The sequence below is a fragment of the Hyla sarda genome, chromosome 5 (genome assembly GCF_029499605.1).
Source record: "Hyla sarda isolate aHylSar1 chromosome 5, aHylSar1.hap1, whole genome shotgun sequence".
Lineage (NCBI taxonomy): Eukaryota > Metazoa > Chordata > Amphibia > Anura > Hylidae > Hyla > Hyla sarda.
In genome coordinates, this window is record NC_079193.1 from 329928277 (window position 1) to 329948369 (window position 20093).

General features: G+C 42.6%; 1 protein-coding gene across 2 annotated transcripts in view; it reads left to right on the top strand.

The window, feature by feature from the left end:
- Nucleotides 1-20093, top strand: part of VPS13B (vacuolar protein sorting 13 homolog B) — a 1225788-nt gene that overhangs the window by 710001 nt on the left and 495694 nt on the right. For both annotated transcript variants that reach the window (XM_056522379.1, XM_056522375.1), the window contains exons 29-30: nucleotides 2143-2557; nucleotides 4153-4264. In XM_056522379.1, coding sequence (XP_056378354.1) covers nucleotides 2143-2557; nucleotides 4153-4264 — 527 coding nt within the window. The remainder of the gene's footprint in view (nucleotides 1-2142; nucleotides 2558-4152; nucleotides 4265-20093) is intronic.

A 20093-nucleotide genomic window follows, 5' to 3' on the forward strand; every position in this document is an offset into this window, starting at 1 on the left:
CATATTGTAATATATCTTCGTTAAAAAATATTAATATTTATACCAGTTTTTTCATTTTATACTTTTGGCCACTAGGGGTCTCTCTTCTATGCCTGGTCTGCAGGCAGCTTCCTATGCTTTTCATAGTAAGTGTACAGCTTTTAGGACTAATGCTGAAAGGGCTCTGGTCCTTCCACAGGAGGTTCAGTACTCTCAGCTCAGGACTCACTCCCAGCCTGGAGCAGCACTGTGAGCTACAAGCCTGCACATGCCTCTCATATAACAGAGGCCAGTCACCTCCCCCTCCCCCCTACTCTGTGTTCTCCCTGCCCCTCACCACACGTTATCCTATACATTGTATTATCTCACTGCACTCCCTACTCTGTGCCCCCCCCCCCTGACATTCATCTTAATTACTGCCTCTGTAATTGCTCTTACCGCCCCTGGTTCTCAGCATTGACTTTTTAGTGCAGAGAGACACAGGAGAGAGAGAGAGGCTGCCGTCCCTCCCCTGTACTTAGTCTGTATGCACACTGCATAGTTTCCCAACCAGGGTGCCCCCAGCTGTTGGAAAACTACAACTCCCAGCATGCTCGGACAGCTGTTGGCTGTCTGGGCATGCTGGGAGTTGTAGTTTTGCAACTTCTGGAGGTACCCTGGTTGGGAAACACTGCTGCAGAGGGAGAGCAGCATACAGGAAGACTGGCAGAAGCAGAGTCCTGGCCAGGCTTCATGTGACATCATGCCTGCCGGGACCCGCCTCCTTCCACCCCTCAGAAAGACAGTGCTCCTGAGCTAATGAAGAGGGATAAAAAAAGTATTTCCACAGCGTTTTAAACCTCAATAAACACAGGGATAGGCATAGTTAGAGTAAGGGACAGATGGGGAGGGGGATCAGGATAAGTTTAGTTGATGACAGGTACTCTTTAAATACGCAGTAAATGATGAAAGATTTTTTCAGGGGATGTGCATCTTAAATAATATTCTACATACCTCTATGATCACAAAAAAAAGTTAACTGCACCACCATTACATTTATGATTACCAGTGCAGAACATAGGAAATAGGCTTTCACTTTTCCACCCCTAAAACCATAATGGTATGCGTCCTCCCTAGTCTTTGAGAGAGTGCAGCAATCTGTGTCTCTGTATACCCACATCACCTTCTTTAGGAACAATTTGATGATTTTTTAAGTCAGACCCTTTTACCATACAGCAAATAAGGAGTAATGTTCATGTCTTTACAGTATGGACCAGTATACTTATTTAATTTAGGGGAATAAAACCTCAAATACATTGTGTATTCTAGACCATTTCCTCTAATATAATAATTTTTGCATTGATTGTAAAATTATAGAAAATACAGCCAGTCTTAGGCCCCATGCACATATCTTTTGACAGAACGGTAGTTCACACCATATTGTAATCTGTATTGTTATGCACAGAATATCATGCAGATATCCAGAATGCCAAGCATGATCAAATAAACCCATGTTCAGATTGAATCTTTTAAGTGCTTTGGTGGATCATTTTTGTACAGAATGCCATACAGATGCCCACCTTTTCTTTCTGCAAATTTTGGTAAGGACTGCAGTTTTTCACTATAAATATTCAATACATTCTCATGACCAGCTAGCAATACTCTTAAAGGTACCTCTAATCATGCTCCTGGTGGCAGGATAAGTCCAAAAATATCAGGGTCACTACTGATACCTTGACTTGCTGGCAGACTATTGAGACCTTGAGACTGAAATGACAGAAGTTCCATACAAGTCTATAGGACTTTAAACAACTCTGTCTCCAGATCGCAAAATCTGCAAACAAGTCACGAGATCAGAAGCGGCCCTGATATTTTCAAACATATCCTTCCACGGGGCGCATGATTAGAGGTGCCATTTAACAGGCTATAAATCACATAACAGACATTAGGTGGCTACAAATAGCATTATAGCATTAGCAGCTCCTAACACAGTTTGGAAACATTGTGTTAATTTTTCTAATCTTGACATTTTTCATCACCCATTGCAGGATATATCGGGCGCAAAATAAATTGTAGGAAAGGAGACCTCTATATTTTATACTATGCATGAGGCCTGACTGTTATTTCACCCTATTTTCTTGTATATCCTTTAACTTTTTAGCTGTTATTTTTCTCTTGACACAGACTACAGCAAAGCTCTTAGAGAGCTCACACCAGCAGCATGGATTTCTCTCCCTCACGTACACTAAAGCAGTGACCCGGAATGTCCGTCACAAGTTGACCACTAGAAGTGAAAGGAGTTCTCGGAGCTTTCAGAAGCTTTCCGAAGGCTCAACAGACAGTTCCCCTCACTTCCTTCATGAGATCTTGATTTCAGCCCAAGCTTTTGATGTTGTCCTCTTTTTCCCTTTGCTTCACGCAATTTCAACTATTTTTAATGTCAGAAGACCACAAAGCAAAAAAGAAAAACACAAATCTCCTGGACAACCAATGAGATCTCACACATTGTCCTCACGCAATCTGCCTCTTATTTACATCAACACCAGCGTCATCAGAGTCTTTGTTCCGAAAGCTGAAGAAAAGCAGCATCATATAGGGGGTATGTACCAATGCTATAGCAATTCTCAGATATTTCTGTGGTTTTCTGTAACCAATGGTTTATCTACCATAGAGGTGTTCTATGTGGCCCTTGTAGAGCTAAATGTCCCATCCACATAGCTATTGGATAAAGATAACCTTTGCAGGATACTCCTTAGGAGGAGAGGAGAATTGGACAAAGATTGGTGGAAAGGGGGAAAGAACCATCATGGCCTAATAATGGAAATGACCAGCACCATAATCGGGTGCCATCCTAAACTCTGATACACAAACCCTGCTGTTCTTTGTATGTTACTGACTGTAACAAATAAAAAGCACTGAACTGAAGAACTAAATTTGTAATAGTGATTAGTGTAACACTTAAGCTGACCATACACTTTAAATACACTGCTCAAAAAAATAAAGGGAACACTAAGATAACACATCCTAGATCTGAATGAATGAACTACCGTATTTATCGGCGAATAACACGCACTTTTTAGGCTAAAATTTTTAGCCTAAAGTCTGTGTGCGTGTTATACGCCGATACCCCCCCAGGAAAGGCAGGGGGAGAGAGGCCGTCGCTGCCCGCTTCTCTCCCCCTGCCTTTCCTGGGGTCTAGAGCGCTGCTGTCGGCCCTTTTCACCCCCTGGTTATCGGCGCCGCTGCCCGTTCTGTCCCCCTGACTATCGGTGCCGGCGCCGATAGCCAGGGGGAGAGAAGCGGCGTCGACAGCCAGGGGGAGAGAAGGGGCAGCGGCACCCATTGCCGGCGCCGCTGCCCCGTTGCCTCCCCCCATCCCCGGTGGCATAATTACCTGAGTTGGGTCCGCGCTGCTCCGCTGCTCCAGGCCTCCGTCGTTGCTATGCACTGAACGGCGCGGTGCATGACGTCAGAGCGCCGCGCCGTGCATAGGAACGACGCTGGTCCCCAGCGTCGTTGCTATGCACGGCGCGGCGCTCTGACGTCATGCGCCGCGCCGTTCAGCGCATAGCAACGACGGAGGCCTGGAGCAGCGCGGACCCGACTCAGGCCTAGAGCAGCGCGGACCCGACTCAGGTAATTATGCCACCGGGGATGGGGGGAGGCAACGGGGCAGCGGCGCCGGAAATGGGTGCCGCTGCCCCTTCTCTCCCCCTGGCTGTCGGCGCCGCTTCTCTCCCCCTGGCTATCGGCGCCGGCACCGATAGTCAGGGGGACAGAACGGGCAGCGGCGCCGATAACCAGGGGGTGAAAAGGGCCGACAGCAGCGCTCTAGACCCCAGGAAAGGCAGGGGGAGAGAAGCGGGCAGCGACGGCCTCTCTCCCCCTCCCTTTCCTGGGGGTATATCGGGGTATACACGCGCACACACGCACCCTCATTTTATCATGGATATTTGGGTAAAAAACTTTTTTTACCCAAATATCCTTGGTAAAATCAGGGTGCGTGTTATAGGCCGGTGCGTGGTATACCCCGATAAATACGGTAATTGTATGAAATACTTTAGTCTTTATATAGTTGAATGTGCTGAAAACAAAATCACACAAAAATTATCAATGGAAATCTAATTTATCAACTCCTTTAACTGTACTTTAAGTTAAGCTAAATTATTTTTTACACTGTTTTTGTTCTATCAGCAAACCAGAATATCAGTGAAGATACATTGGTTTTAAAGATTGCCTCTGTGTCCATGGCTCCACAAGCAGATAACCCTCTTAGCCGGAGTGTCTTGAGAAAAGATATTTATCAGTGAGTAAATTTCACGCAAATTTCATTAAAAAAAAACTTGTTAGTGTCATAATTTAACTTGTCATTTACATGAAAATGTGGTTTATGCATTTAAATTGAATGTCGCCTATTTATGTAAATCATGTGTAGTCTTATGTAATCTTATGTAATCCACCAGTAAGTTGTCACATCAAATCTATTAGGCTGGGTTCACACTACGTTTTCTCCCATACGGGAGCGCATAGGGCAGGGGGGAGCTAAAAGCTCGCGCTCCCGTATGTCACCGTATGCGCTCCCGTATGTCATTCATTTCAATGAGCCGACCGGAGTGAAACGTTCGGTCCGGTCGGCTCATTTTTGCGCCGTATGCGCTTTTACAACCGGACCTAAAACTGTGGTCAACCACGGTTTTAGGTCCGGTTGTAAAAGCGCATACGGCGCAAAAATGAGCCGACCGGACCGAACGTTTCACTCCGGTCGGCTCATTGAAATGAATGACATACGGGAGCGCATACGGTGACATACGGGAGCGCGAGCTTTTAGCTCCCCCCTGCCGTATGCGCTCCCGTATGGGAGAAAACGTAGTGGGAACCCAGCCTTACAGAAATAATTTTACACTTCTAAATGAACTGTGCTATTTCAGTGCAGAACCCTGTGAGCACAACTTATTTTTACTGTTTGCCAGTGAAATCCTCAAGCCAAGGTCTGTATGCTAGTTCATGTGTAAAGAAACACAGCAGCTCCAAAGAGAGGAAATGATATATAAAGAACAGGAAGTCTTAGCTTAGTTATAGGCCTAATGTCCAGAATGGATTCAGTATTATTATAAAATTTAAAAGATAGGGTTAACATACAAACCTGATTTAAACTGTAGGTAATTTTCTGATGACACAGTCTGCATTATAACTATATCTAGAAACTTGTAAAAATGTATTTAGTTTCAGTGTACATTTTAACAGTAACAGAACCATAATTTCACATGTGCAAGGATCAAGGTATATGACATATAATGCCAACAGAAGCATACATAATATGTGTATTAATATTATTGGACCTGTCTATTTGGGGGGAACTACAGTTTGGGATTTAGGTAGTACTGTAGAAAGTCAAGGTTGTTAGGCCTGCCATAAAGTAAAAAATAAACAAAACAAATAAAATAGACATATATGCACAGAGGGCTGACATTTCCTGTTTTCTACAGGGCTTTTGTACTGATAGAAGTCTAGATAAGATAGGATATTAGCACTATACAGATAAGGGTCTGTGTTTATCCCTGGTCCTTCTACTGACTTTCAGGAGACTGTATTAGTGCATTAACATTTCTCTGACTATTAGCACCCAATCATTGCAGCTGCCGTAAGGCACATACACCTTGCTGTACTGTATTTACAGACAATATAAAAAGCAAGTGTGTACTTTTAACATGGCTGCCCTGAGGGGCATTTTTAGAATAAAAAAATTAATTATATGATAAAATAGAGTCAAATAAACAATTATATTGTATACTATATACAAATGGGTCTTCTACATGTTATTACTACTTTTCTTACTTAAACTGCATTTACTTACATGAGATACAGTTTTACCCTTAACCTCCCATTGGACCATTGCGTGACTTTTCTAGTGGCCTTATATAATAGATCCCAAAAAGTTTGTTGCCAGTAACACGTTTGGGTGCATTCTTCCTGGGACCTGTCTGACCCTGATGATAATGATATAATCCGTAAGATCAGCATTATTGCTGTAAGCAGATATGAAGTGATGTGACATCATCAGATGTAAATAGTTCCTTTTGTCATAACTGTCTTGTTCAAATCTGCGTGATACAGTTACTTCCTATAGGTCTCTACTTCAAACAAAGGATCTGACAGGAGCACCTTGTTTTGATTAAAGCCTTTTTAGCTTTATTGAATGGATAAAAAAGGAAAACGTGCCTATTTATTTTTTCACTTTAAATCTAAGCATCTGAAACACAGGACTGTTGATGCTACTTTGGATCAAAGCTGGAAAAAAAAATTCTAAGTTCTAAAGGAAAAATCACAGTTTACTGATTTTCTGTGAAATACCGGGCTCTGGTTTTTGTCACTTCTTGATTTAAACCATGTTGATCACAAGGGCAGAGAGACTGGCAAATAGAGGCAATCAAGATCTCAATGAAATAATACATGACATTGAATGGAATTGGCACCATTGCCAGACTTAAAAGCACACACGTAAGTGGTACCAAGTGAGAAAAGTCACAGAGAAAAGTCAGCTGTGTAATCCAGTCATTCCTGGTAAAAGCCAGTCTGCTTCTCAGATGTGGCAGCTTTCATGCTCTAAAGTGCTTCCTACTGAACTTCAACAGATGTTGTTAAAATGAAATACTTTTCTAACTATAAACAATTCACATTCTCATACATGACAATTTTTTTCAATTCCTGTATCATGTATCGTGAGAGGAGGAAAAAATTCACAATATCGTCTTTTTATAGAGGTGGCAAGTGCCAGCAACACAATGTTACACCAAGGCTGTGGCAGCAACATTGAAGTTCAAAGGCCGAACTGATGAGATCCGCGATTTATTGGCCAAGGGGTTACAGTTTAATGGCTTTAGTTGGACTTCAAAGAATACAGTTGTGTTTTCCTCAGTTGCCTTTGCAGTTTGAAGGAGAATATTGTGATTGAACATTCCAGCCAAGTGTTGGAGACGCAGTAGATTTGGTTCTGTAATTGAAGGTTTAGGATAGGTATTCGTTCTTTCGCCTCTTATTCTCTTCAGTGATATACTGGGTGTTGTAGGGGATGAGAAGGGGTCCCAGAAATTGTCATTGGATACATATGTGTGTTGGCTATAGATTATATCATGTATCCATGTATTTAATCAGTTATTGACCATTTAGGTGTGGTTAAATATCATCACACATTGATCATGTGTTTTGACCTTGTCAGGCCATAAGATGGTATTTGATGTTCTCTTTGTATATTACAATTACTATCTCCACCTTTTCTGCCAGCCAATTAGTGTAGTGCACACATTGTATTTGTAGATCAGGCAAAATACATCTAAATGCATCTATATTGTCCCCTACTACAAATTAGCTGTGTCTCCAAAGAGACATGTTATCTGCTTAGATCCACAGTGAAAACTTTTCACCCAACCAACTGGCACCCTGCATTGTATCGACAAGCGTCAAGAACCCTGAAACATCTATCTACAGATGAGCCCTCTTCCTTTTAGAGGAGATTCTTCCATGGCAGATAAACCCTAGTCATATTTAGAAACTCTTAGAGGCAACCATTGACTGCCAGGGAAGATACCTGTAATATGTGATACTAGAGGGTCAGCTCTTTTCCTTCCGAAGAAAAGCCATTTAAAAACATAAAAGTGAGTTAAGCTGCAACAAAGATAGTACAATACCTCCTGGCATCACTACTTAGGCAACACGTGCTGGATGGAGTCCATGTACTGATGCGCCTGAGCCCTTAAAATTGTCTAAATACCTTCAGCAAATGATCACAGTTTAGCTCATGTTACATTTTTTTAAGCTCCACTGAAAAAAATAGACCACCACTGATTTCCATAAAAAACAGTGCCACATTTTCTTTCTAAGACTTTTGATACATAAAACCCATTGCCCATAACATTTAATAGATTTCTTCACTGTTTATTGCCATACATGTTTTTGGATTTCAGTTCCAGTTTCATTTGTTTATGGATAATTACATCTCTAAATTTTAGAAAAGTCCTTTTATGTTTTCCAATTTTCTTAATACAATAAGCCCTTGTTATAAGTGGAAAGAACGTGAGGTTCATAACGTCATAAGAAGACCTCCTCCACGAATTCAGATGTTCCGTGTGAGTGCACTGAGCTTTGAACCTAAATATTTTATCTCTCGTGTTCATCAGTCATAGGACTTTTCAAAACCCCAAATTACAATCCAAATATGTTACATGTCTCTAATTATTAACCCCTTAAGGACCAGGCCAATTTTCACTGTAGGACCAGAGCGTTTTTTGCACATCTGACCACTTTCAATTTAAGCATTAATAACTCTGGAATGCTTTTACCTATCATTCTGATTCCGAGATTGTTTTTTCTTGACATATTCTACTTTGTTATTGGTAACATTTTGTCGATACTTGCACCCTTTCTTAGTGAAAAATTCCAAAATTTGATGAAAAAATTGAAAATTTTGCATTTTTCTTACTTTGAAGCTCTCTGCTTGTAAGGAAAATAGACATTCTAAATACATTCTATTTTGATTCACATATACAATATGTCTACTTTGTTTGCATCATAAAGTTGACATGTTTTTACTTTTGGACGACATCAGAGGGCTTCAAAGTTCAGCAGCAATTTTTCACCAAATTTTCAAAATCGGAATTTTTCATGGACCAGTTCAGGTTTGAAGTGGATTTGAAGGGCCTTCATATTTGAAATGCCCCACAAATGACCCCATTATAAATATGGCACCCCTCAAAGTATTCAAAATGACATTCAGTAATTGTGTTAACCCTTTAGGTGTTTCACAGGAATAGCAGCAAAGTGAAGGAGAACATTCTAAATCTTAATTTTTTACACTCGCATGTTCTTGTAGACCCAGTTTTTGAATTTTTACAAGAGGTAAATGGAAAAAATCCTCTCAAAATTTGTAACCCAATTTATCTTGAGTAAGAAAATACCTCATATGTGTATGTCAAGTGTTCAGCGGGCGCTGTAGAGGGCTCAGAAGGGAGGGAGCGACAATGGGATTTTGGAGATTGAGTTTTTCTGAAATGGTTTTTGGAGGGCATGTCACATTTAGGAAGCCCCTATGGTGCCAGAACCGCAAAAAAAAAAAAAAAACACATGGCATACTATTTTGGAAACTACACTCAAGGAATGTAACAAGGGATACAGTGAGCCTTAACACCTCACAGGTATTTCACGACTTTTTGTTAAAGTCGGATGTGTAAATGAAAAAAAAAAAAGTTTTCAATAAAATGCTGGTTTTTCCCCAAATTTTACATTTTTACAAGGGGTAATAGGAAAAAATTTGTAACCCCATCTCTTCTGAGTATGGAAATACCCCATGTGTGGACGTCAAGTGCTCTGCTGGCGCACTACAATGCTCAGAAGAGAAGGAACGCCATTAAGCTTTTGAAAAGGGAATTTGTTTGGAATGGAAGTCAGGGGCCATGTGTTTTTTACAAAGCCGCCCGTGGTGCCAGAACAGTGAACCCCCCCCCCCCCCACATGTGGCCCCATTTTGGAAACTACACCCCTCACAGAATTTAATAAGGGGTGCAGTGAGCATTTACACCCCACTGGCGTTTGACAGATCTTTGGAACAGTGGGCTGTGCAAATGAAAAATTACAATTTTCATTTTCACGGACCACTGTTCCAAAAATCTGTCAGACCCTGCGGGGCGTAAATGCTCACTGTACCCCTTATTACATTACATGAGGGGTGTAGTTTCCAAAATGGGGTCACATGGTGGGTATTTATTTTTTTGCGTTTATGTCAGAACCGCTGTAAAATCAGCCATCCCTGTGCAAATCGTCAATTTAGGCCTCAAATGTACATAGTGCGCTCTCACTCCTGAGCCTTGTTGTGCCCCCGCCGAGCATTTTACGCCCACATATGGGGTATTTCCATACTCAGTAGAAATTGCATTACAAATTTTGGGGGTCTTTTTTTCCTTTTACCTCTTGTGAAAATAAAAAGTAAAGGACAACACCAGCATGTTAGTGTAATTATTTTTTTTTTTACACTAACAGGCTGGTGTAGACCCCAACTTTTCTTTTTCATAAGGGGTAAAAGGAGAAAAAGCCCCCCAAAATTTGTAGTGCAATTTCTCCCGAGTACGGAAATAGCCCAAATGTGGCCCTAAACTGTTTCCTTGAAATATGACAGGGCTCCGAAGTGAGAGAGCGCCATGCGCATTTGAGGACTAAGTTACGGATTGCATAGCGGTGGACATAGGGGTATTCTACGCCAGTGATTCCCAAACAGGGTGCCTCCAGCTTTTGCTAAACTCCCAGCATGCCTGGACAGTCAGTGGCTGTCCGGAAATGCTGGGAGTTGGTGTTTTGCAACAGCTGGAGGCTCCGTTTTGGAAACACTGCCGTACAATACGTTTTTCATTTTTATTGGAGGGGGGGGACAGTGTAAGGGGTGTATATGTTGTGTTTTACCCATTATTTTGTGTTAGTGTAGTGTAGTGTTTTTAGGGTACATTCACACTGGCGTTGGTTTACTGTGAGCTTACCGCTAGGAGTATGTGCTGCGGCGAAAAATTTGCCGCAGCTCATACTTGAAGCAGGAAACTTACTGTAAACCTGCCCTTGTGAATGTACCTGTACATTCACATGGGGGGGGGGGGGGGGGCAAACCTCCAGCTGTTTCAAAACTACAACTCCCAGCATGCACTGACAGACAGTGCATGCTGGGAGTTGTACTTTTGCAACAGTTTGAGGCACACTGGTTGGAAAACCTTCAGTTAGGTTCTGTTACCTAACTCAGTATTTACCAACCAGTGTGCCTCCAGCTGTTGCAAAACTACAACTCCCAGTATGTACTGATCACCGAAGGGCATGCTGGGAGATGTAGTTAGGCAACAGCTGGAGGTACACAACTACAACTCCCGGCATGCCGAGACGGTTGTTTGGGCATGCTGTGATTTGCAGTTTTGCAACATCTGTAGGGCTACAATTTAGAGATCTCGCTACCGTGGACCTCCAGCTGTTGCAAAACTACAAATCCCAGCATGCCCAGACAGCAAACTGCTGTTTGGGCATGCTAGGAGTTGCAGTTTTGCAACATCTGGAGGGCCACAGTTAGAGATCACTGCTAGTGATCTCCAAACTGGGGCCCTCCAGCTGTCGCAAAACTACAAATCCCTGCATGCCCTAACAGCTGTCTGGGCATGCTGGGAGTTGTAGTATTGCAACATCTGGAGGGTTACAGATTAGAGACCACTGTATAGTGGTCTCAAACTGTACCCTCCAGATGTTGCTAGGCAACTTACCGGCTTCCGTCGGATCCAGGGAGCCAGCCGCACGACATCGCCGGACTCCGATCTCCTCCACCGATGGTCGCCTGCAGCCTCGCCCACGGGGTAAGTGGACGTCGGCGCCGGTCCTCTGTCGGTTCCCCGTTCTGCCCCGCCTATTGTGGGTGGGCAGAACGGGGAAACTGAAAGTAAAGCCCCCCGCCCCCGATCTGCTATTGGTGGTCGCCTCTAGACCACCAATAGCAGGGATAGGAGGGGTGCCACCCCTGCCACCTCACTCTTATCCCTTCAGGGGGATCGTGGGTGTCTTGGACAACCGCGATCCCCTTATATTCCATGTCAACGGGTCACCATAGACCCGTATGACCCGGAATAGCCGCAAATCGCAAGTGTGAATTTACTTGCGATTTGCGGCGATCGCCGACATGGGATCACTGCCTGTGTGGTTAATAGTACTGGTCTTGTCATTGCTTTGCACGTGCAACAATCTCCTCCATTCTCTGTAGGTGTGGTGTCTCCTGGAACCACTTAGATAATGTTCATGGGTTCTTTGCAGTCATGTTATTGTTGCTCTGACTGGAAGGAAGCCTGGAATCATTATTCATATAAGAGGAGCTGGATCATCCATTATTCATGTAACACTGCCAGTTATTTTGATCACTTTTTTCCAGAACCCTTTAGGGGTGGACTTGACCACCAAATCTTTTTGTGCCTTGAGCCTGTCTGCAACACCAGGAATGAACTGGTATGTTGGGCTACGGTTTATGTTGAAGAGTAGGAAATCTGTACCATCTTGTCACTATCTTTTAGTCAGTCTCTTCAGCCTTATAAGTGATTGACAGTTTATGAAATAGCATAGTAATTGGGTTAGAATGCACAACCTTGTTCTCTCCCAGCAACGACTAAAAGTATGGAGTGTATTTGACACATATTTTAATAGTAGATGATATTTTTTTTTCTCCAAAAATGTGTTTACTGAACATGTTACAAGCATTATCAAGATCCTGAAGGTACACTATCAAAGACTATATATTTCTGAGACTGCCTTCAATAATGGTGAGGATGAAGTGCCGAAAGTGAGATAGAGGTCCAAGTTGAGATATGGTAGAAACCTCCAAGTTCAAGAGTTATAAAAGGCAGTTTAACCCCTTAACGACAATGGACGTAAATGTATGTCATTTTGCCGTGGTACTTAAGGCACCATGACGTACATTTACGCACCGCCATGACCACGAGCACCGGACCGATGCTCACGTCATGCACGGCAGGTCCCGGCTGCTATCAGCTGCCAGGGACCCACCAGTAATGGCAGACATCCACGATCACGCGAATGTCCGCCATTAACCCATCAGATGCCGTGATCAATACAGATCACAGCATCTGCGGCAGTGCGGTACTTTGAATGGATGATCGGATCGCCCGCAGCGCTGCTGCGGTGATCCAATCATCCAGCATGGCAGCTGGAGGTCCCCTCACCTGCCTCCGGCTGTCTCCCGGGTTCTTCTGCTCTGGTCGGAGATCGAGCAGACCAGAGTAGAAGATCACTGATAACACTGATCAGTGCTATGTCCTATGCATAGCACTGAACACTATTAGCCCCTATGGGGACTAATAAAGTGTAAAAAAAAAAAAAAAAAGAGGAAAATAAAAAAGTCAAAAAATTAGAAAAATTCCCTCCCCCAATAAAAAAGTAAAATGTCAATTTTTCTTATTTTACCCCCAAAAAAGCATAAAAAAATATTAATTATCCCGGTGAACAGTGTAAACGTAATTTTTTTTTTTTCTAAGTCCAAAATTATAGGTGTTTAAAATAGGGCTATTTCAAACATACAAATTTTGTTAAAATGGTTTGAGATTTTTTTTAAGCGGTACAATTATAGAAAAGCATATAACAGCATATAACAGGGGTATAATTTTAATCCTATTGACCCACAGAATAAAGAAAACGTGTTATTTTTACCGGAAAGTGTACAGTGTGAAAACAAAACCTTCCAAAATTAGCTAAATTGCAGTTTTCTTTTCAATTTTCCCACATAAAAAATATATTTTTTTGGTTGCGCCGTACATTTTATGGTAAAATAAGTGATGAAATTACAAAGTACAATTGGTGACGCAAAAAACAAGCCCTCATATGGGTCTGTGGATGGAAATATGAGAGTTATGATTTTTAGAAGGCGAGGAGGAAAAAACGAAAATGCTAAAATAAAATTGGTCTGGTCCTTAACCCCTTAAGGACGCAGGACGTAAATGTACATCCTGGTGAGGTGGTACTTAACGCACCAGGACGTACATTTACGTCCTGTGCATAACCGCGGGCATCGAAGCGATGCCCGTGTCATGCGCGGCTGATCCCGGCTGCTGATCGCAGCCAGGGACCCGCCGGCAATGGCCGACGCCCGCTATCTCGCGGGCGTCCGCCATTAACCCCTCAGGTGCCGGGATCAATACAGATCCCGGCATCTGCGGCAGTGCGCGATTTGAATGAATGATCGGATCGCCCGCAGCGCTGCTGCGGGGATCCGATCATTAATAACGCCGCACGGAGGTCCCCTCTCCTTCCTCTCCGGCTCCCGATGTCTCCTGCTCTGGTCTGTGATCGAGCAGACCAGAGCAGAAGATCACCGAAAACACTGATCTGTTCTATGTCCTATACATAGAACAGATCAGTATTAGCAATCATGGTATTGCTATGAATAGTCCCCTATGGGGACTATTCAAGTGTAAAAAAAAATGTAAAAGTAAAAGTAAAAAAAAAGTGAAAAATCCCCTCCCCCAATAAAAAAGTAAAACGTCCGTTTTTTCCTATTTTACCCCCAAAAAGCGTAAAACATTTTTTTTATAGACATATTTGGTATCGCCGCATGCGTAAATGTCAGAACTATTAAAATAAAATGTTAATGATCCCGTAAGGTGAACGTCGTGAACGAAAAAAAAAATCCAAAATTCCTACTTTTTTAATACATTTTATTAAAAAAAAATTATAAGAAATGTATTAAAAGTTTTTTATATGCAAATGTGGTATCAAAAAAAAGTACAGATCATGGCGCAAAAAATGAGCCCCCATACCGCCGCTTATATGGAAAAATAAAAAAAATAGAGGTCATCAAAATAAAGGGATTATAAACGTACTAATTTGGTTAAAAAGTTTGTGAATTTTTTTTAAGCGCAACAATAATATAAAAGTATGTAATAATGGGTATCATTTTAATCTTATTGACCCTCAGAATAAAGAACACACGTAATTTTTCCCATAAATTGTACGGCGTGAAAACGAAACCTTCCAAAATTAGCAAAATTGCGTTTTTCGTTTTAATTTCCCCACAAAAATAGTGTTTTTTGGTTGCGCCATACATTTTATGATATAATGAGTGATGTCATTACAAAGGACAACTGGTCGCGCAAAAAAACAAGCCCTCATACTAGTCTGTGGATGAGTCCTTAAGGCCAAAATGGGCTGAGTTCTTAAGGGGTTAAGGCCAAAATGGGCCTGGTCCTTAAGGGGTTAAATAAATGTGCCCAAAATGCAGATCTTACCTCTGGGACCTCCACCTATCACAAGATAGAGGGCTCCCGGTACCCTTCCAGCATGTTTCCAGTTGCTCGAGGTGGTCAGAAGGCTGATAGCAGTCAAAGCGTGTAAGTTATGCAAGATACATAAGTCCCATTGACTTTAATGGGAGTTGCTCAAACCATGAAGCACCATGAACTATGCTGTTTAAGTAATTCCAGGACTGGTGCTTTTAGGTTCCTAACCACCTCCAGGTGCCGCAAACTGGCTGGAGGTGGCTGGTAACCATCTTTAGAGGTTTTGGAATACCCCTTTAAAGATAAATTTAGACAGTCAAAAAAAAAGCTATAAATAATTACATTTCTCATGCTGGTAGAATATTAAAAAACAAACAAGCAGAAAAATACACTGAACTTTTTCTGCGGAATTAATTCTTTTTCAGTTTGTGAACAGCCACATCTCGCACATACATCAGATTGTCCCTGTTGATATTATAGTGTGTGATGTCCCAGTACGGGATATACTCCTATAGTCCTGTCTGGTTGAGTCCCTGTACGTCCTCAGGGCTCACCTGCAGTGTTCCCCATAATGTGTATATATTGTGTGTATAATATATGTTCTATATTAAGGGTAGATTACCTTTGATATGGTCACATGATTGTTAGTCACATGATAAGGGTTGTCACATGTTTAAGTCATATGTTTTGTTACCCAGAGAGCACCAGGTGACCCACAGTTAGCCTATGGGCTCCTTGCTCAACCCCCCCAATCTCTCTTGTGTTTCGCTTTCTGCTGAGGTCAAGTTCAGTCCAGATGTCTCAGAGCCAGTGTCCAGTACATCTGGAGGCCTCAAGCCTAAATTGCAGCCACAGATCTGTAAGTCAAGTCATCTTTGTCTGCTGTCACTATCTACAGTCAACTCAAGTCAGTTATAGTCAGTGTTGCTGTGCTAGAGTCTGTCAAGTCACTGCAAGTTCCAGCAAACTGTGAGGTCCTACGTGTTACTGGTCACCTCTCTGGGAACCTTACTACCCTGTAAAGACTGTTAGACCTGTTCAACTTCAGTAAAGCTACCATTAACCTTAACCTGGCCTTGGACTATTATTTACCCCTGCCTAACCTAAGAGTAACTGGATTACCTTGGGGTGGTTACATAGGCAACCTACGCCCTGGCATCACGAACACTAAGGGGTTAACACCCTCTACTCCTGGGCAACACCATCTGCCCCTACACCTCACATCGCACCCCCGTGGCTCACCACAAGTGTATGTAAGCATTGCAATATTTTTCACTTGGTGGGAATGTTCCAGCATTGGTTGACTATAATTGTTTAGTATAATCTTCTCAGATAGTGGTGTCTGAACTCCATACTAACACCACCAGCTAAAAGAGTGCTCCAATGGAAAACATTTTTTGTTAAATCAGCTGGTGCCAGAAAGTTAAAAATATTTTTAAACTGCTTCTATATAAAAAATGTAAATTCTATGTATTATACAGCAGTTGATAAGTAATAGAAGGATTAAGATTTTTAAATAGAAGTAATATACAAATCTGTTTAAATATCTGGCACCAGTTAATTAACAAAAATGTTTTCCACCGGAGTACCCCTTTAAAGGTAAATTCATCACAAACGGGCTACAAGATGCCATCATTTTACGTAAAAGGCGTAATCTTTTAAGTATATCCATACCTTTTGTTATCAGTTTTCCATTGAATTTCACTTGCATTCCTAATCTCTCTGATGGCTCTCTTTGCCTGAACATAAATCACTAAAGGCAGAATGAATTGTTCCAAAAACCTAAAATTATTGAGGCACACCTGTCTGGTGAGCAATAAGTACTATAAGCACTACAGGCAAAATAAGTTTCATTCTTTGTAAAACTGTAAAATGGTTTGCCAGTTTCGTAATTACTAGCAGAAAGATATCCGTGCCTCCAAGTCTGTGGTGCCTAGTGCAGAAATGCAGAGAGAACATTTTGTAGTAAATGGATTCCGTATGGGCAAGGAAGCAATAGAACCTAATACCTACTGGTTGTCTACATTCATATACATTAATTTCTTAATCTGTTAGACTACATAGAGGCAGAATTAGATTGCTTTAACTCTAGATCTGCTGATCATGAACCTAAAGAGCTGTTACACAAAATGTAAACTTCTGTACCATTGGGAAATGTATACAGTTTTATGAACACACTACAGACTTATGTATGAACGTGTCTTTTCTACAGGAATATATTGAACTCTTTCACATGGCTGTCAAAGGCTCTGTTCAGATTCAGTGTGGTCTGTCACATGGTTATGGATGATATCTTGGCAGAAAGCAGCCATGTTTTTTAATGCTGGCCTTAAGAGTCTATTGGATGGTCACAAAGCTGTGATTGACTCTGAAAATAAAGAATAAGTATTTTGAAAAACGCTCTTTATGATTATTAGTAAATCTTCACTACAGTTATTTCTATGCTGGATAGCCTATTGTGTTGTATATAAAATCTCTGCTACATACTTACATAGAGTAGCATTGCTTGATCAAGTGTCCACAAAAAGAGACTATTTTGTATCAGTTAGGTTCCTTGGATCCACCAAAGGAGATTATCCAAATTCTCTTCCATCTATACAAATCCTGTCATGTCTATATGTAATTGCATGTTGTTATGTTGTACACCAGCAATAAAATGTATTAGGTTTTTTATTAATTATCCTGTAAGAAATAGACCCTAATGGCAAGTTATTGGCTTGTTTCAAATAAAATTATTTTGGTTGCACGTTGGAGCCAAATACTGTTTCAGAGGTAGGGCTCAAATGGGGATCCTCTGGAACCCTAATGGGCCAGACAGACCCTGAAAATAATTTAATTTATCTTCAGATTTCTTGCACTTCATATAGCATGTCTGTGTTACTTTGCATCGCAGAGGCGGAAATATCTTGAAATATTTATAAGTCCAAAATTGTTTCTACTGCATGTCTTGTCTTCAACAAATCATTTGCACATTTCCAGCTGTGATCTGTTTCATTGTTTTTGTATAGTGAAAGTAATATTAAAAGTTAGCGAAAATATCTTTTGTACATATTCTTAGATTTTATATACACTCTACAGTTACAATACTAGTAACCTAAATTAGTATGTGTTTTTTTAACCCCTTAAAGAGTAGCTTCTACCATCTTATTATTTTTTTTCTGTCCCTACTTATTGCTAATCTATCCCTAACACCTTCCCTGCCTTTTTAAAATTGTTCCCTACCTTATAAAGGTCTTCTCTTCTGCTGCTTGGCTCTTGCTCTGCCGGAAGCCGACTTCCCCAGCAGGCGCGACGTCACTGACGCCTGCTGGGCACCAACTTCCGCCCTCACCTCATTTATGCAGCGCTCCTGTCGGTCTCCTCCTCCCTGTTTAGCAGATCATGTGCTACTCAGGGAGGAGGAGTATAGGAGCATCGCCGACCTGCCGTGCAAGATATCTTTTCCGGGGGCGGGGATGGGCTGCGCGTGAGGCCAGTGAGCCAATGCGTGCAGCCCCGGCGTTCACAGCGCTCGCTCCTGCCTGTCTGATTGACAGGCAGGGAGCTAGTGCAGGGTGACTGAATTAGGACCGATTGCCCGGCCGGCATCAGTCCTAAATCAGTCATGACATCATGTCAGGCTGCAGCCAGCAACTAGGAGGGAGACCCCTAGTGGCTGGTTTTCAAATGTAACATAAAATATTTTAAACAAAAAATAATGGATATATATTAGAGATATGTAGTACATAAGTACTACAACATATAAAAAAAAAAGGTCGGTGACAGTGCCCATTTAAGGACCCAGTCCATTTTAACCTTAAGGAACCGGGCATTTTTTGCACATCTGACCACTGTCACTTTAAGCATTAATAACTCTGGGATGCTTTTACTTTTCATTCTGATTCTGAGATTTTTTTTTTTCATGAAATATTCTACTTTATGGTAGTGGTAACATTTCGTTGAAATTTAGCATTTTTTTAAATTTGAAACTCTTTGCTTATTAGGAAAAGTGACATCCCAAATAAATTACCGTATATACTCGAGTATAGGCCGAGTTTTTCAGCACGATTTTTCGTGCTGAAAACACCCCCCTCGGCTTATACTCGAGTGAACTCCCCCACCCGCAGTGGTCTTCAACCTGCGGACCTCCAGAGGTTTCAAAACTACAACTCCCAGCAAGCCCGGGCAGCCATCGGCTGTCCGGGCTTGCTGGGAGTTGTAGTTTTGAAACCTCCGGAGGTCCGCAGGTTGAAGACCACTGCGGCCTTCAACATCATCCAGCCCCCTCTCACCCCCTTTAGTTCTGAGTACTCACCTCCGCTCGGCGCTGGTCCGGTCCTGCAGGACTGTCCGGTGAGGAGGTGGTCCGGTGGGATAGTGTTCCGGGCTGCTATCTTCACCGAGGAGGCCTCTTCTAAGCGCTTCGGGCCCGGCCTCAGAATAGTCACGTTGCCGTGACAACGACGCAGAGGTGCATTCATTGCCAACGTAATTCTGCGTCATTGTCAAGGCAACGCCTCTATTCCGGGCCGGAAGCGCGGAGAAGAGGCGCCCCCGGTGAAGATAGCAGCCCGGACCACCTCCTCACCGGACCACCTCCTCACCGGACAGCCCTGCAGGACCGGACCAGCGCCGAGCGGAGGTTAGTACTCAGAACTAAAGGGGGTGAGAGGGGGCTGGATGATGTTGAAGGCCGCAGTGGTCTTCAACCTGCGGACCTCCGGAGGTTTCAAAACTACAACTCCCAGCAAGCCCGGACAGCCGATGGCTGCCCGGGCTTGCTGGGAGTTGTAGTTTTGAAACCTCTGGAGGTCCGCAGGTTGAAGACCACTGAGGGCGAATGATGAGAAGAGGATGATGAAGGGGGGGTGTGGGGATGATGAAGGGGGGTGGGGATGATGAAGGGGGGGTGTGGGATGATAAGGGGATGATGAAGGGGGGATGTGTGGGATGATGACAAGGGGATGATGAAGGGGGGATGTGTGGGATGATAAGGGGATGATGAAGGGGGGATGTGCGGGATGATAAGGGGATGATGAAGGGGGGATGTGTGGGATGATGACAAGGGGATGATGAAGGGGGGATGTGTGGGATGATAAGGGGATGATGAAGGGGGGATGTGTGGAATGATAAGAGGATGATGAAGGGGGGATGTGTGGGATGATGACAAGGGGATGATGATGAGGATGTTAATGACGGGTCTGGATGATGACAGGGGGGGATGAGGTATTTCCCACCCTAGGCTTATACTCGAGTCAATAACTTTTCCTGGGATTTTGGGTTGAAATTAGGGGTCTCGGCTTATACTCGGGTCGGCTTATACTCGAGTATATACGGTATATATTGATTCACATATAAAATATGTCT